At 33.7% G+C, this 15,678-nt stretch overlaps 1 protein-coding gene and 1 long non-coding RNA gene across 2 annotated transcripts in view; both read left to right on the forward strand.

The window, feature by feature from the left end:
- LOC117322690 (scavenger receptor class F member 1-like) overlaps positions 1-505 on the forward strand; it is a 17,287-nt gene extending 16,782 nt beyond the window's left edge. The window contains exon 11 of the mRNA XM_033877629.1: positions 462-505. Within this exon, the coding sequence (XP_033733520.1) occupies positions 462-505 (44 nt within the window). The remainder of the gene's footprint in view (positions 1-461) is intronic.
- A 7-nt stretch (positions 506-512) lies between these two features.
- On the forward strand, positions 513-4,120 carry LOC117323743. The gene is made up of 2 exons (XR_004531818.1): positions 513-680; positions 893-4,120. It is a non-coding gene; the product is annotated as an uncharacterized LOC117323743 (long non-coding RNA).
- Positions 4,121-15,678: the final 11,558 nt, after the last annotated feature.

Raw genomic sequence — 15,678 nt, forward strand, 5'->3', positions numbered from 1 at the left:
CAACCGATAAGTTGCTTTACTGCAGTTTATATTTACTATTACTTACAGCCGGCTATCATGTTGATATATTAATATATCGGAGTGTTTGTTTCATCATTTACTATTAGATACTTGATAATATACATTCTAATTAATCCATTTCAGGGACTGGGATTTGGTTTTATAGATGATTCTTTAACATGCATTTAAGAATTCTAATGGGCAATGTGTTCTATGTCTCTGTAATACTTTCAAATGGCTATGTGCCATTAAGATACTCAATTTGCTTAAGCCCAAAGTCTATTCTCTTTCTAAGCTGGCCAATCCAATATAGTTTATCATGACGTTTTCATTCATGCCTTTATGAACATCTGTTATGATATTTTTGTGTCTGCTAGGGATGATTTGGGTGCACTCGGTGGGTCGCTTATTCTTTATCATCATCATAAATATAATTTTCTTGTAAGATCATTGTATGACAGGGACGGCTCAACACAGTGTGGACTGTTTTGCTACTCCTCAATAGTAATTTTCTTCAATTTAAAACATGATCATTGTATGACAGGGACGGCTCAACACAGTGTGGACTGTTTTGCCTCATGGCGAATACCCGAGACCAGATCAAAATGGACGAGGAGGTGGATGTATTTCATGCTGCGCGACAGCTCCTTATCAGGCGACCAGAGTTTTTGAGCACTTTTGTAAGTAATATTATCAAATAAAAATTTTAAAAAGTTGTTCAATAAGTAGGAGAGAATAGTGATTTGAGAGGGTTTATCTTTCCACTTATGACTAGTTGTGCCACCTATGACTGCTCACTGTCTGTCTTACATAACATGATTCATGAACAAAATAAGAAAATAAAGTCAAAAATGTATCAGATAGCAAATACTTGTATATTACTTGTTTACAGGAACAATATCAGTTTTGCTACGCCATCTTGAATGATTACCTGGAGGCCAGCGACGTGTACATGAACTGAGCAAGTATCTTGTAATAACATAAGACAAAACAGACCAGGAGAAATGTGTCAATAATGTAAACAAGAGAACTGTGGTAGAGGATGGCTACTGATCACCCATGATTAGACGGGTGATAAATGCAGAAGAGTATCGTTATATATAAATGTGCTACAGCTGCTACTGCTAATATTACGGCGATAGCTGTGCTATAGTTTGGTCCAACTGTCTACTACTGGAACGCACATGCAGTGATTGATGTGTTTAGAGTAATCTCCTATATCTGCTGCTGGTGTTCACATGAATAACAACCTGTTGTGCAGTACATGGTGCATGTTAAATTAGCAATATTAACAAGGCAGAACTGCGATATTGTGAATTGCTCTAGTATATCACACACATTAATTATTTTTGAAAGAGGGGATATAATGTTCTGGTTTTAGCTTATTGCACTTAGTGTTGTAGAGTATGAGGATTAAACATTTTCCAGTTGGCACACATGTAGGTGTACACACTAGTCAGTGTAGTTAAGTATTAGGTACGTGCTCAACACATTGAAAATTGTTGATGGGTTGAAAATGATGTGTTCTACTAGGTTTATAGATTGATTTTGATTGAGTGTCACGCATAAACATTTTCCCGGTAGGCTAGCGAACAGATGCATACTCTTAATGTGATGGATAATTGAAACGGCGGAATAAGCTGCTAGCTAAAAGAAAATAAAAATGATATATATCATAATATAATACTTAATAGCTTTTTAAATATATTACTCATCCATAACTCTGCTTCTAAAATCTACTATGTTTACTTTTTATTGTGTTTGAAATGAATTGTGGAAGCCAAATATATATTGATGTATTTGTTCCTTCATATTCATCATCCTTATGCTATGAAGGTCAAATCATTTTATACCAGTTACACTAATGACAGTAGCACGATATGGAGAAATCCACAATTTAAAACGTTTTACCGCTTAACAAAATGACCAGATAAATCTCATGAAAAATAATATTTTGGAAAATATGATCGATATATCAGTATCTGTTTCATTAACCTTAAATAAAATGAATAAGCTTACAGATCTCATGAAAAATATTTCACTTTGCCATGATTCAAAACCGGTGATTCACAGACAGGTTAGTTTCCTTGGATGACGTCTAGTGTTTGGTTGTTTGCTTTTTATGAAACTTAAAAGCATTGTATCTAGCTTTATAGACACCAATGATCATGCTAATTAACATAAAGCACGTGTTATATTGTCGTGATTTTTTTTGTCAGTATGGTGTTTTGATGTGTTTGCACTTCATGATAGAGATAATTATATACCACTAAATGTTTGTATTGTTTTGATTTTATATTGTCCATTCAGTCAGTGTAAGTAGACTGTGCTCTTTATGTGTTTATATGTGAACACTTCTTTCTTCGCATTTTCATTCCATGGTATATCCCCGTACAAATAATTTGATATTCAGATTTATAAAAGGAAATCCATCATCATAACATCCATTGTTTCAAGCCTTCAACGGGACTTAGATCAATTCATCACTCTGTTCATTATAACAACGATTAATTCAAAGACGCTATTCTTTTATGTACAGATTGTTATTCTAATTACAGTATTATCAAATCCAAGGCACAGTTTGATTGCAAAACATAAATATATTTTCAAATATGTTCGATAAACCCGACACTAAATTCTATCCTACTATTTGAATGTTTGTAGTACATTGTTTACAGAAACTAACATGAAAATTGTTTTTGGTTGTCACGCGATTATGAGGACAATACACTGCTGGCGTTTTATAATGAATTTAGGAACTATTGGCGAAAATACTTGAACTTCCGAACATCACTTCAATTTTAGATTAATGTAATATTTGGTAACAGAAAAGAAATACTTAATTTGACAAACATCTCTTTCCACTTCATTATGTGATATCAATTCAGTCACGTGAATTATTGTCCCGCTGTTGTTGCGCTATTTCTAAGACCATGACATAAACGTCTTTTAAAATGACAGCATCTTGTTATCAATGTTGAGTCATAATAATTATTTCATGAACACGTCTTCATTCTCTGATTAGTCAGTTTAGTGAAGTATGCAGAACATCTGTATCGTTTATTCTTCATGTATTTTCCAATCTAAATGTCATATTTGAATTTCTAGTTTTTTTCAGAAGTCAATTGTTTGTGTCTTCATGAATATTAATCCTTTAACTTTTTAACATCTATCTTTTCAGTAAAACAAGTATTATGCAAAAAAGAGTTTTTGTTTTGCTGGTTTTATCGCCCGTGAACAGCCAGTGAAATTTTGAAACGGGGCTCCGTGTAGAACTCAGTGATTACCTCATTATACAAAGGACCAACGGCTCGTCGCACGGCATCTTGAGTAAAAAGGGTAAAGTATCTTGCTCAAAGATACATCCACATTACGACTGGCCGGCTGGTTTCTCAGCTTTCCGAGAAACATAAACTGACACGGGGCTTTTAATTGAGGTTATGTGGTCGATGCTCTAACTGACAGAGTAAATAATGTGGACAGTAGGATACTTAATCGTTATTCCCGACCCGTGTCATAGTAGTAGAGTGTGTTGTTTTAATTAATCCTAGATAACATCATATCAAAAACACGGAAAAGCCACTTGATACAGTGAATGAATTTTCGCCGACAACATCCTCCTATGGAACAGGAAGAGTATACTCTGACACGTTAAGGATGACAACCTCCACGTTTTGTTGTATGGCGTTCAAGTAACTATGTCGCTTTGAGTCATATATCACTATTTTAGTGAAATTAATTCAGTATGGGATCTCCGAATGATATATAAAAGATTGATGGATGCAAGGTGCTGAAGTTGTAGTGCACGGACCTAGTGACCGAAGAGTCACTTAATTGTTCGAGTAAGGTTATATCTTTTGACAATATACTTTATTCTAGTGCGTTCAAGTTGACTCAGCGATCAAAGAAAGCCTGCTTTTCATATGTTGTTAGTTCCGAATGAGAGGTCCGATGGTAAACTTGTATCCTAAGGCCCGATGACCACAAACAATTACTTAAGCTCAGTTTTCAGAGAGCTATACAGCTGTGATAAAGCAGTATGTATTACTATGATTTATCTAATTTTAAGTTATTTTTATCTTATCCTGTTGTGCATAATAAAATACTATTGCGAGCATTCCATGTGATTTTCAAGTCATCGTAGATTTTTGTAGTATCGGTCGTATGCTGTCAGAATCATGTTCATGATAATCAATATCGAATTGCCGGAATGAAATATAAACTTGTCGTAGCGTTAATCCATATCCGTGTTATTTTAACCAAAACCGAAAATTGTCCTTTCTTTGAAAGTAATTGAAACACAAGATACTGAAAAAGAATTGTATTTCAGTTGTTAGCGATGGTTACAATACATAATATGGCTGGTGATGCAATACTTGAATATAATGATGTGGTCAAGCATTATAGGAAATTCGCTTATGCATTGCATATATTACTAGTCTGATAATTTGATTCTTTATTAGTGTCGACCCGAATGATAAACCTTATCTCATAACATCTCACGTTATAATATGTCACGGATATATTCACCATTTTGTAAAGTATTGACCAAAAATGATGACAATGGATCACTTACTTAATATCCAGTGTATGTAGGAAGAGCATGAAGAGTGGTATATAGTTCTATAAAATTTTGTGAAGGTAGATTTACCAGAAATGCTTTTATATGTATTTCAAAAGTTTTGTTATATTGTCATATCCTAATCACCTTTTCAACAACTGGGCTCGGTATGTTATTCTAGTACGGTTTATTTTCGGCACATAATTAAATACTATAGTATGATTAATGTAGAAATGTTTCCTGAAACATTATTGTAACACTTTGTAAAGAATAAACATAAAATTGCTGGTCGATGATTTTTAATCTCTAATTCAATAGTGGAAATGAGACAAACCTTATCTTCATTTTCCTGTAATTCGATATTTGCGAAATCCTTAATAGAATATTCTACATCTCACAACAATATATAAAAAGATACATTTATTTTGTATATTTTCCCATGTTAAGCAGATAATAACGATTGTTTAATGCATATGTTCATACCACTTACAGGGACATCCACCATTTCTACAAGTGCTCTCTACGTGGTTAAATTTGCCTTTGAAATATGCATTGATGCTTTTAATTTTGTAAGGTACAACCGTCTGCAGTTTGCAGCTATTGAACGCAACCATTCCATCATTGGGGTTTTCCAGCTCGCTTTATCCAAAGTGCAGTGCTGATGTATTTGGTCATTATCCCAGCCTTTGTCCCTGCTGTCATACACCAGAAACTTATGTGAAGCACAGCCTGTAGTATGGCTGTAAATTTCTCACCAATAGTCAGGCATAAATGATTTGAAATAATTACCAGAAGCCAAATTACTAGCTCCATGCACAAATAAACACGTTTTCGGCGATATCAAATAATCCCGTTTGACCTTCGGGCGATTTTTTCAAATTGCATGTTATTGGGATGATATTTCGGCATGGGCCGTTCAATACATTCGACTCGATGCGAATATGTTGTTGTTCAGTTATAGTCCAAGGCATTACCTTGGCGCGGATCTTTTGATAAATAATATACTCAAACTGATCGTCGAAAGTGCATATTTCAATTATATCATGTCTGTGTTTAGTAAAACAAATATTTCCACGACACCCTCTGACTTCGAACCACCTAGACAATTGACATCCGTTACAAGGTGTTGTAAAGCGGTAAACCAACTTGATATAGATAAATCTTCGATACAGAATGCCAGGGACTTATAGTCGCTATTTCATCAGCCACAATCAAAGATAGTTCGTAATCGAAATCATGATTTGATGAAAACACTTCAGTTTGTTGAAAGTGCATTTTCCTCGCAACCGAATTACATTCGATTCTCAGATAGTTTGTTCAGTACCAATTCCACTTCGTTCAATTTCATCAATGGAGAATGATGCACTGAAGGAATAATTGAAGATGTTGTTGCTTGATTTTACATCAACGGAAGGACTCAGAACAAACACAAGACTGAAGATCGCTCCTAGTAAACAAACAGCAAGTAGAACACATGATGTGAAATAGCCAAAGCGATCATCCATGGCTATCAGTTGTATTGTGTGGGACTCTTGATGACAGAATTGTTCTGTAGAACTTCAACATCAACAGTTAGCCGAATCGTCTGCCTGTAGAGAAATGAAAAGTTTCAACACTGTACTAATGATTTCTTAATACGGATTGGGATTTCTGATTCAGAAGTGAACCCAAACACCTTTCACTCCCCCTAGGCATTTCAATATATGTTTGACATCCCACTTGAAATGGTTTGATTTAATACCACTATATTGTGAAAAAATAGTAGCCTACGGCCCGACAGTATGGGATCGCGTCCATGAGAAAACTTACTGTAGCTCTTATCCGCCATGATGAAATATGTTTCAAGTTCAAATCGATGTCTGGTAACCTTGAAGTAAATTTGTCGGTTGCCGAATACTCTTTTGTTTCAAGCGACCATTCCACTCGTTTCGAAGTTGTGCAAGAACATCTCCATTAGTGATGATTGTGTCCATTTCCAAATAAGACCGAAACGAGTATTTGAATAGATTAAATGTGTGTTCACTTGTTATGTTAGTAGAACAATCCAATCCAAAACCAAGTCCAAATATCAAATGTATGCAAATAACAACATAAACTATACAACATACCACTTCAGATTCCTTCGTCCGAGTTCGTCGTAAAACACCAGACTGTAAATTACATGTGTATACGATAGGTGATATAGAGATATATAACACAACCAATATGATATTGAAGACTGTGACGTTTCGATGACTACACTGTCACCTTTACGAGACAAATGACCAATGTGAAGCGTACTAGCACTGCTTTGTGTAGTGTCCGAGATGATATGATAGACATGACTGATGTTTTCGGATGTTTTGTTTCTATCAAGATTATTTTGACACCAAGTTCGAAAACAGTGTAATGAGGTGGAATAAATTGAATAGAATAGAAAAAGTGTACAACATGATATGATGCACTTGAGTCGAATCAGCTACGCTTTGCTTGATATTTGGTGATAGATTGCTACAAAACTACATAAGGGTTTGAACTATGCCATCGTTCCAATGAAATTCCAGTTGACTATCAAGCTAAACAAACAATAACAGAAGTCTTTTTTTCCTTTTCTTTTTTTCTTTTCTTTTCTTTTTTAAGATTTATTCCCTTTACAATGTACATTCAATTGATATTATGATATTATCCCAGGCGAAAGCCTGTGAACATTGTCAGGTTTGGAAGTATATCGAATCCGCTGAGGTGACCAGCTACTCGGATCCACACCTCATCCCCGTCGTCAAGGTGTACAACAGCCGTTGCAGAGCCTGCACTGTAGCTGTTAGTGTCCTGGCCAGTTAAAGCAGACCCGATGGCGTCCCCATTGCGTACTAGGTCGGAATAGATATATTGATGGGCTGATATATACATCGACCAAGAGAAGACGTAAATTCCAGTCTGATTACAGGTAAAGACGCCGGTGTTTGTGCTGTAGTGCGCACCTCCAGTGTTGGTGATGAGGTTGTCATATTTTACAGCGTGGTTGGTGGATGGATCGGATATCTGATGTGTAAGTATCGCATGATAAAAAAAATTGGATGCTTGATATAAAATATAACTTCCATGTACATGTATATCACGTATCCACAACTTAATCATATATCTACAAAAGACATTTAACCGTAATCAAAATGGTGTAGCGCTGTGCGATACATGAGATACATGGAGGGAAGAGTATTACAAAATAAACATGTCATGGGGAGGAGATACACTATAAGCAACATCATATAAATATATATAAACAAGACTAAGAATAACATGAGAAAGTTTTTGGGTTTTTTTTCTGTATGGGGTAGAGTTAAATTCATTGGAAATTTAATTGTGATCATGATATTTAGGAAGGAAATAATAATACATTTTATCTAATAAGCATTGATTTTATACATACAGCAACCACATGATTAGGTAGAGGACGATTGTAACTAATAATCTAAGATAGTCAGACACAGGCGTCTGTCATCACGGGTAGGGTCACCACGTGCACGTGTATAATATAAAATAAGGCGACTCCATTATGGCGGGTAAGCTTGATAGTAAAAGTGGACTCGTTGTATACAAACATATAGGAAATCATCCGTGACGACATAACACATGTGGTTACTATAAATATATACATGGTATGATATACAAAATAATTTTTTTGGAAATATTTTGACTCTTACTTATTTTTTTTTCATAAACCTGATCTTGTCTCACTGTATAGACGATAGACAAGGTACACTGTAGATAGGTAAATATGAAGAAAGAAATCATAACGCGTGTAAATGTGACGACTCGTTATCACAGATCAAATACTATTTACATTATATTCCAAAATGTGTGTATGCTTGATGACAATACATTTACACATATAGCACGTAGGATGAAATTTACAAGTCAATGCCAAGTTAATATTTTTAACGCTACTGTGGCAAATGAAGGTAAATTTTTAGGACAGCTTTTAGATGTTATGAAAAAATAATACTACGTTGGAAGATAAAAGATTCACACGGGTTTCAGTTTTGACACGATCAATGCAGGAGTGCACGTGTGTGATGTTTAAACATAGACTTAACGTACAAACCGCCAAATCGTGACGACCGACCGTATGCAATCAGCTGATCGTGTGAGGTACAATGTAAACACTTGTAAAAAAAATGTACATGTAGAATAAATTTTCAACAGAAAATGGATTTGTGGTAAATACACACACGCAGCAGAATTACATTCTCCTCATCATAAACTTCTTCAGAAAGTATCATTTGATTAGTAAGACTTAATTTATCAGTGTATATACTGATACATATTTGGACATGTTGGTAAAATTCACCATATTTTAATTTATCATAGCATAACATTTAAAACAATTGACCGGGAAATTACTGTTTCCTCTAATATATATGTTACGTATTTTGCCTTTTTATCATGTACTACTAACTGTACATAGATTTCATCTGAATAATGTTTACTAGTTTTGCATGTACACGTTATATATAAGTTGTTTTTTTACTAAATACAATGTAAAGAACTGAGTACTAACCAGTGATTTTAAATCTCTATAGAATGGCAGTATTCATAAAATGGATATTTAAAAACTACACTTTTTAGCAAACACTGTGAATTTGAGAATAATTCAAACATCATTAAACATTCAATATCTTATTAAGACATTAGTATTTTGTCAGGTACATGACTGTTATGGTCTATTTGGTCGGCGTAGACACAGAGGCGCGTTGAGCGAGAGTCCTGGGCCCGGACCGCATTGGAGGGGGGTCGGGATAGCTGTGTAGATCAGGCAGAGTAGTGACATGGGCCTTACGTTGCTGGTTATCGCGGATAACAATACGACCATCAATGGTTAATTGTTTCAAAGCTTACCTATCTGACAGAAAGCAAAGGGTAACCTTTGAAGGATATCAATCTAGCACTAAACCTATATCGGCAGAAGTCCCTCAAGGATCTGTCCTTGCTCCATTTTTGTTTCTTCTTTTCATTAATGATATTACTAATAATATAAACAGCAATATAAAACTCTTTGCTGATGACAACTCTTTATATGTAATGATACAAAACAATAATGATTTATATACACCTTCTTTACTGGTTAATAATGACTGGGCATATAGATGGCAAATTCTCTTCAATCCTAATAAAACAATAGCTATGAACTTCAGTCGTAGACAAAACATTGATTATCCACATCTTTTGTTTAATAATTATCTAATTCCACAAAATGAATCTCATAACCACTTAGGGCTTACCTTTAATAGTGAAGGAACATGGGCGGACCATATTTCTAATGAGTATCAAAAAGCTAACTCTAGGTTAAGTTTACTTCGTGTATGAAAAAAAAATAGTTGATAGGAAAACTTTGAAAACTTTATATTCTTCATACATAAGACCAATATTCGAATATGCTGATGTAGTTAGGGACAATTGCACTCAAGCCGAATCTGATCTTCTTGAATTTATTCAACTGGAAGCCATGCGTATAATAACAGGACTCAGAAGAGGTACTTCTCACCATATCTTATATAATGAAACTCAACTAGAACCTTTAAGTAAAAGAAGACAGAATCATAAACTTGTATTAATATTCAAAATTATTAATAACTATACTCCATTGTATCTCATTAATATTATACAACCATATTTAAATGTAAACAATATAAACACTTTTAGACATAACAGAGTATTTAATATACCACAGTCACGAACTAATAGCTACATGAAAAAAAAATTTTCCTTCAACTATGACTATGTGGAATTCACTTGATATTTCTTCTCTTAAATGCAAATTAAAAACTACAAATGATATAACTATTTCTTAACTTTTCATGAATTCTGCTCCCAGACAACTTAACATAATTTTATGCCAGCTTAGAAATTTTAAAAGTGACCTTAATTATCATAAATATTTTGATCACCTGATTGATAACCCATCCTGTGTATGTGATGCTCCTGGTGAAGATTAAGTGCATTTTTTCTTTCAATGTCCCATATATTCCAATTCTTGGCACCATATTCTATCCATCTACAACTTGTTAGGTTATATACATCTTCAATGCCTAATGTATAAGAAACTATATGTAATACTGTCTTTAGTAATAATACAATTACAAGATTGTATATACATTTACTCCACTATCATAGCAAGTTTGTTATGTTAAATACTCATCCTTATAACATTCTAGTATGAATTAATGTGTGTGAGTGAGTTATTGTTGTTTATTACATTACATATATCTTTTCATTTTAGGCTTGGTGGAAATATGCTGTGTCTTCACTTTATTAAATAATAGTTTTGTTTTCTTACTAAGTAGTTTTGAATAGTAGTTATCTCTATAATTATAACACCTATTTTATTTTATTTCATGATGAACATATACTTCCTTACATTAATCCCTTTTGAATTAGATAATATACATGTAATGATATATAATTTCTGTTGAAATAATAAAGTGAGACATATCATCTTTCTACTAAGCCTAACCGGATGTAATAGAAGATGACTGCTATTGGCTTTGCGCCTGTTGTCTTATTCTTTTGACAATACTTTGTATTCATTTATATTTGTATTGTTAATAAAATATTTCTGAAATGAAAATGACACCACTCAAATACATTTTACAACACATTATGCAAAATACTATAAACATGTATGGTACTGTTCATTAGACAACCATTCTGTTCTTTTTTTTTTCTGGTTTTTTTTAGAATTGAATTTATTTGATCTGTTATTTATCGTTGATCTTTTTATCTTTTATCTGTTATATTTCTTTTTATAAGCATGTACACAATGGTGGAAAAATTTCCGTGTTATCAATTTCTAAATAGATATTAGCTTTTACCTTTATGGCAGTTTTTATCAGGTTATCATTCACTATAGATATCGTTAAGTAAAATGACAGATACCAGTGATAACGAATGGAGAGAAGAATTAAAATGAGTCCCGAAATTAAAGGTCAAAAATCAATGAAAGAGTATAAAAAAATATAATTTACTGGACGATATACAGAGTTCGCTTCATCTGACGTGCATCTTTAATAGGACAACATATTTAAAGCTTAACTTTGTCAATTTGTTGGATGACAGGAAACAATAGGGTTTTTTTATCGAGATGTCTGATTCAACCTCGTCATCTCGCGCATATCGATTTCGCGTAAATCCGAGAGTTCCTAAACACGTTTGGAAAGTTTGCGCACATCTTTGGAATGAGAAAGCTCCAACTCGTTCATTTGTTCTGTCAACATTACTAACTGCTGACCAGCAGTGGTAGTTTAATGTAATCAGACTTAACCTCTCTTTCTTGAAACATATTGAACAACAATATGCACAATATTCGAATGAATTGATTGCCATTTCCGATGTTTGTTGTCAACGCGCAAGCAAATAACGCGCTGCCAAGATGGACAAGATGGTTGTATATTGTTTCATCCTGAATAGTCAGGTGCCACCAGTTCTTTTTTTCTGTAGTTGAAGTAGAAAGAAATGGTGCCCTGTAATATCAACATTAAGGTCAAAATGAAAATACGTTTAGGTTGTGTGGGAGGGTGGGTGTGGATATGTGTGCAGGTATGTGTGGTTGTGTGTGGAAGTTATACATGTTTATCTGCTTTGCAGAAATACTCATGGCTGTCCATATGTTCCTTACACCACAAACATCATATGTCTGTTTGTTTTTGATTTTTTGTTTTTATTATTTTATCATGACATGAGAACTTGTGATGATGTTGATGATGACAAGGATGAGAAAATGATTATGATAGTAATGATGATTAGGATGAAGGATTGTGATGATGATGATGATGATGATGATGATGATGATGAGACAATAATTATGATAATTATTATGAATGATTATGATTGATGATAATGATAATGATGATGATGAGACAATAATTATGATAATTATTATGAATGATTATGATGAATGATTATGATTGATGATAATGATGATGATGATGATGATGATGATGATGATGATGATGATGATGATAGAGTTCATGATGATTATCATGATGATGATGATGATGATGATGATGATGATGAGACAATAATTATGATTGATGATAATGATGATGATGATGATGATGATAGAACTCATGATGATGACGATGATGATGATGATGATGATGATGATGATGATTGTGAAATGTTGATGATGATGATGATGATGATGATGATGATGATGATGATGATGATGATTGTGAAAATGTTGAATGTGATGATGATGAATAATGATGATGATGATATGCTCTAGTTAATATTAAACAAGTAATAGACGATTAATGAGAAAGATGATGATTTTGATGAAGGATGGGAATGATAATGGAATGAATTGTATACTTGTATGTGAGTGGATATAACATGTATATGTCTTTATTATCAAATGCTTTTGAAAATAAAAAAATTATAAAAAAAAATGAAAATACGATAAACCATAAACGTAGTATTACAGAATGAGTATCACCAACACCTGTGTACATAACTAGGCCCTCCAGTACTGATAGTGTTCCTTTTTGTTTTCATGAGATAATATTCTCATTACTATCGTATTGCACCAATGAAACAATTTCATTCTTTATTTATTTATTTTATATATATATATATTAAAGTCTTTCTGACATTCGTTTGAAATCCGTATTGTTTTTGAGTTTGTTTTTTTTCCGGCTTGGAAATACATTCACTGATTTCGTTCGTGATCGAGTTTTGTACCGCTTCAGGCTTGGATGCACATTAATTTTGTGAATTGAGTAAAATTGTTATAAAGTTTTAAGATTTAAGTACTAAAACAAATACTAGTGTACTGAAAACACATCATCCGACAAAACGCTGACATCACATAAATCCTCCACTAATAAATCTGCGACTAAAATCCACGTTGTTGTACTTTTTTAGTGTAATTTTGAGCTCTGACATCCCGGCTCCCAGAGTGCATCACTTATACTGTCACAGGGGTTTGGATTCATACCGTCTTTTGAATAACCGCCAAAACTAAAAATGTCATTCACTCTTTATAAAAATCAAGCTTAAAAGGGTTTTCGAGTGTTGTGGTTTTCCCTATTGTTGTCTCATAGCCCCTATCGTCTCGTCTCGAGTGACAAAATCACACATATACTATACATACTATATTCACACTGTGCATTACATTCAACATCGATATCGTAATAAGCAAAACGTATCTGGAGCTATATTTTGTGTTAACTTGGGGACGAAAGTAGATGACTGACCGTGTTCCACTACAATGCACATATGTACGATAGGTAAAACAATGTAATGTCATACCGTTGCGAGCGAAGGTTGTAAGCTGACGGCGGTAATTTTGAATTCTTAACCGTTAATATAAGGATTGATGTTCAACTTTGTTGCTGGCATTCTTCATTAGTCAATGCACGCAACAAAACTGAAAGCTCTTAAATAACAGCTGACTACGGCTTGTCTCACTGATGTTACCTGTTGCTGTGTGTAATAACCTAGTTCTCTCACATCATTTAGAAACAAAGTCATTCAAGCTGAAGCTTGGTTAAACCTTATCTCTTTCTTTGCATTTTGATCTTCACCAAGCATTATATTTTGTTGTGTGGATCGAAGAGGTGTGGTGTTTCAATAATGTATGGTCAACATTTGACTATGGGGATAAATTTCAAACGGAAGCCTTTGAGGTTGTTTCTGTCAAAATCGGAATTAACCCTATAATATTTGTTATCGACTTTTAATTTGTCGAATTTTCATATGTACTCGTTATCCGCGCATATTCTTAGGATTAATTTATTATATAGTCAGTGTTTTGTCTTCGTTGCTTCATCGGAACTGTTCAACTAGGAAAACTAAGAAATCGTTTAAATGGAAATCCCCAGATGAGTCCTACAGATTTTCCAGGTTCCTGCGGATCTTCATCAATTATATTTTGTGAAGAGGCTAACGTCAATATCTGCTTCTTATGCCTTTGATTGAGGTTGACATGAAGATATCACCTTCCTTATTATAATGTCTCTACTTGTGACTTAAAATGCAATGCATGCATGTTCTTGATTTGTAGTATTTTATTAACTAATCATCTTTATGTAATGCGATATTATTATGAATACGCCGGGTGTATGACATTCTGATTTATTATCTATTTGAAATTCTTTGTCAAAAACTACGATATGTAAAATTGCCTCAAATCAACGTTATGATTGGTGTTAAATTACGGTGTTGTAATTAAAAAATTCCATTAACTGAAATAAGACCTAATTTACCGTTCCTCAAGATGTTTTTACGTTTGCTGATACTCCAACATTGTTAAAGATTTACACGGCGAAACAATTATGATGGGGAAACGTGTAACCTTTAACTTCACAATGGCGATTTGCCCAATGATGACTGTCACATTCGGATTTCAATAAGATATTACGTTTTTCGCAAATACGAAGCATCAAAGATTTTAAATACTTAGTCTTCGCAATTAATTAGAAACGGTTATTTTTTCTCCTTTAAATTTGAAGATTAAGGAAAATCAGCCATTTTCACTGAAGAGATAAAGAAACGCAATGTAAATGCAAAAAACGTCATGCAATTATTCACAGGGGAAATAAAACGGAATTGCTTTCCGTTTCGTTGTTTGCATTTGTTTTATATAGAACACTATTTTCGGTTTTGCATAGACTGCATTATTTGAAAGATAGGTCAACTTGCCATGGACTGCAACTGAGAGTTTTTGTCTTAATAATTTAGCATTTGTCGAAAGTGTTGCAAGAAGTATCTTCGAAAAAAAATTCTGCCCAAATCAGAACCATGTAAGCGACCAGGGGAAAATCGACCACCATATATTTTCCATTTGTTGACAGTTCAGGATATATAAAATGGATCATATTCGCACAAACAAATATCACCTTTGGATCATCACAATTATACCAACTGGAACAAAATCCTCACAACACACCACCTGATCAATTCGCACAAACTCACCTTAGATTCTCAGTACCAACAAAATCGTCTGGAATACTCAATCACCCGTTAGAAATGTCGCATATTCTGTCACAGAATCAGTCAGCATTTGCCCTAAGCTTTCGTTCTATATTACTGTTTTGAGTAAATATGATTAAAGAATATTTTGATGAATCGGTAGGTTGTTT

Source organism: Pecten maximus, chromosome 3 (genome assembly GCF_902652985.1).
Source record: "Pecten maximus chromosome 3, xPecMax1.1, whole genome shotgun sequence".
In the NCBI taxonomy this organism is placed as follows: domain Eukaryota; kingdom Metazoa; phylum Mollusca; class Bivalvia; order Pectinida; family Pectinidae; genus Pecten; species Pecten maximus.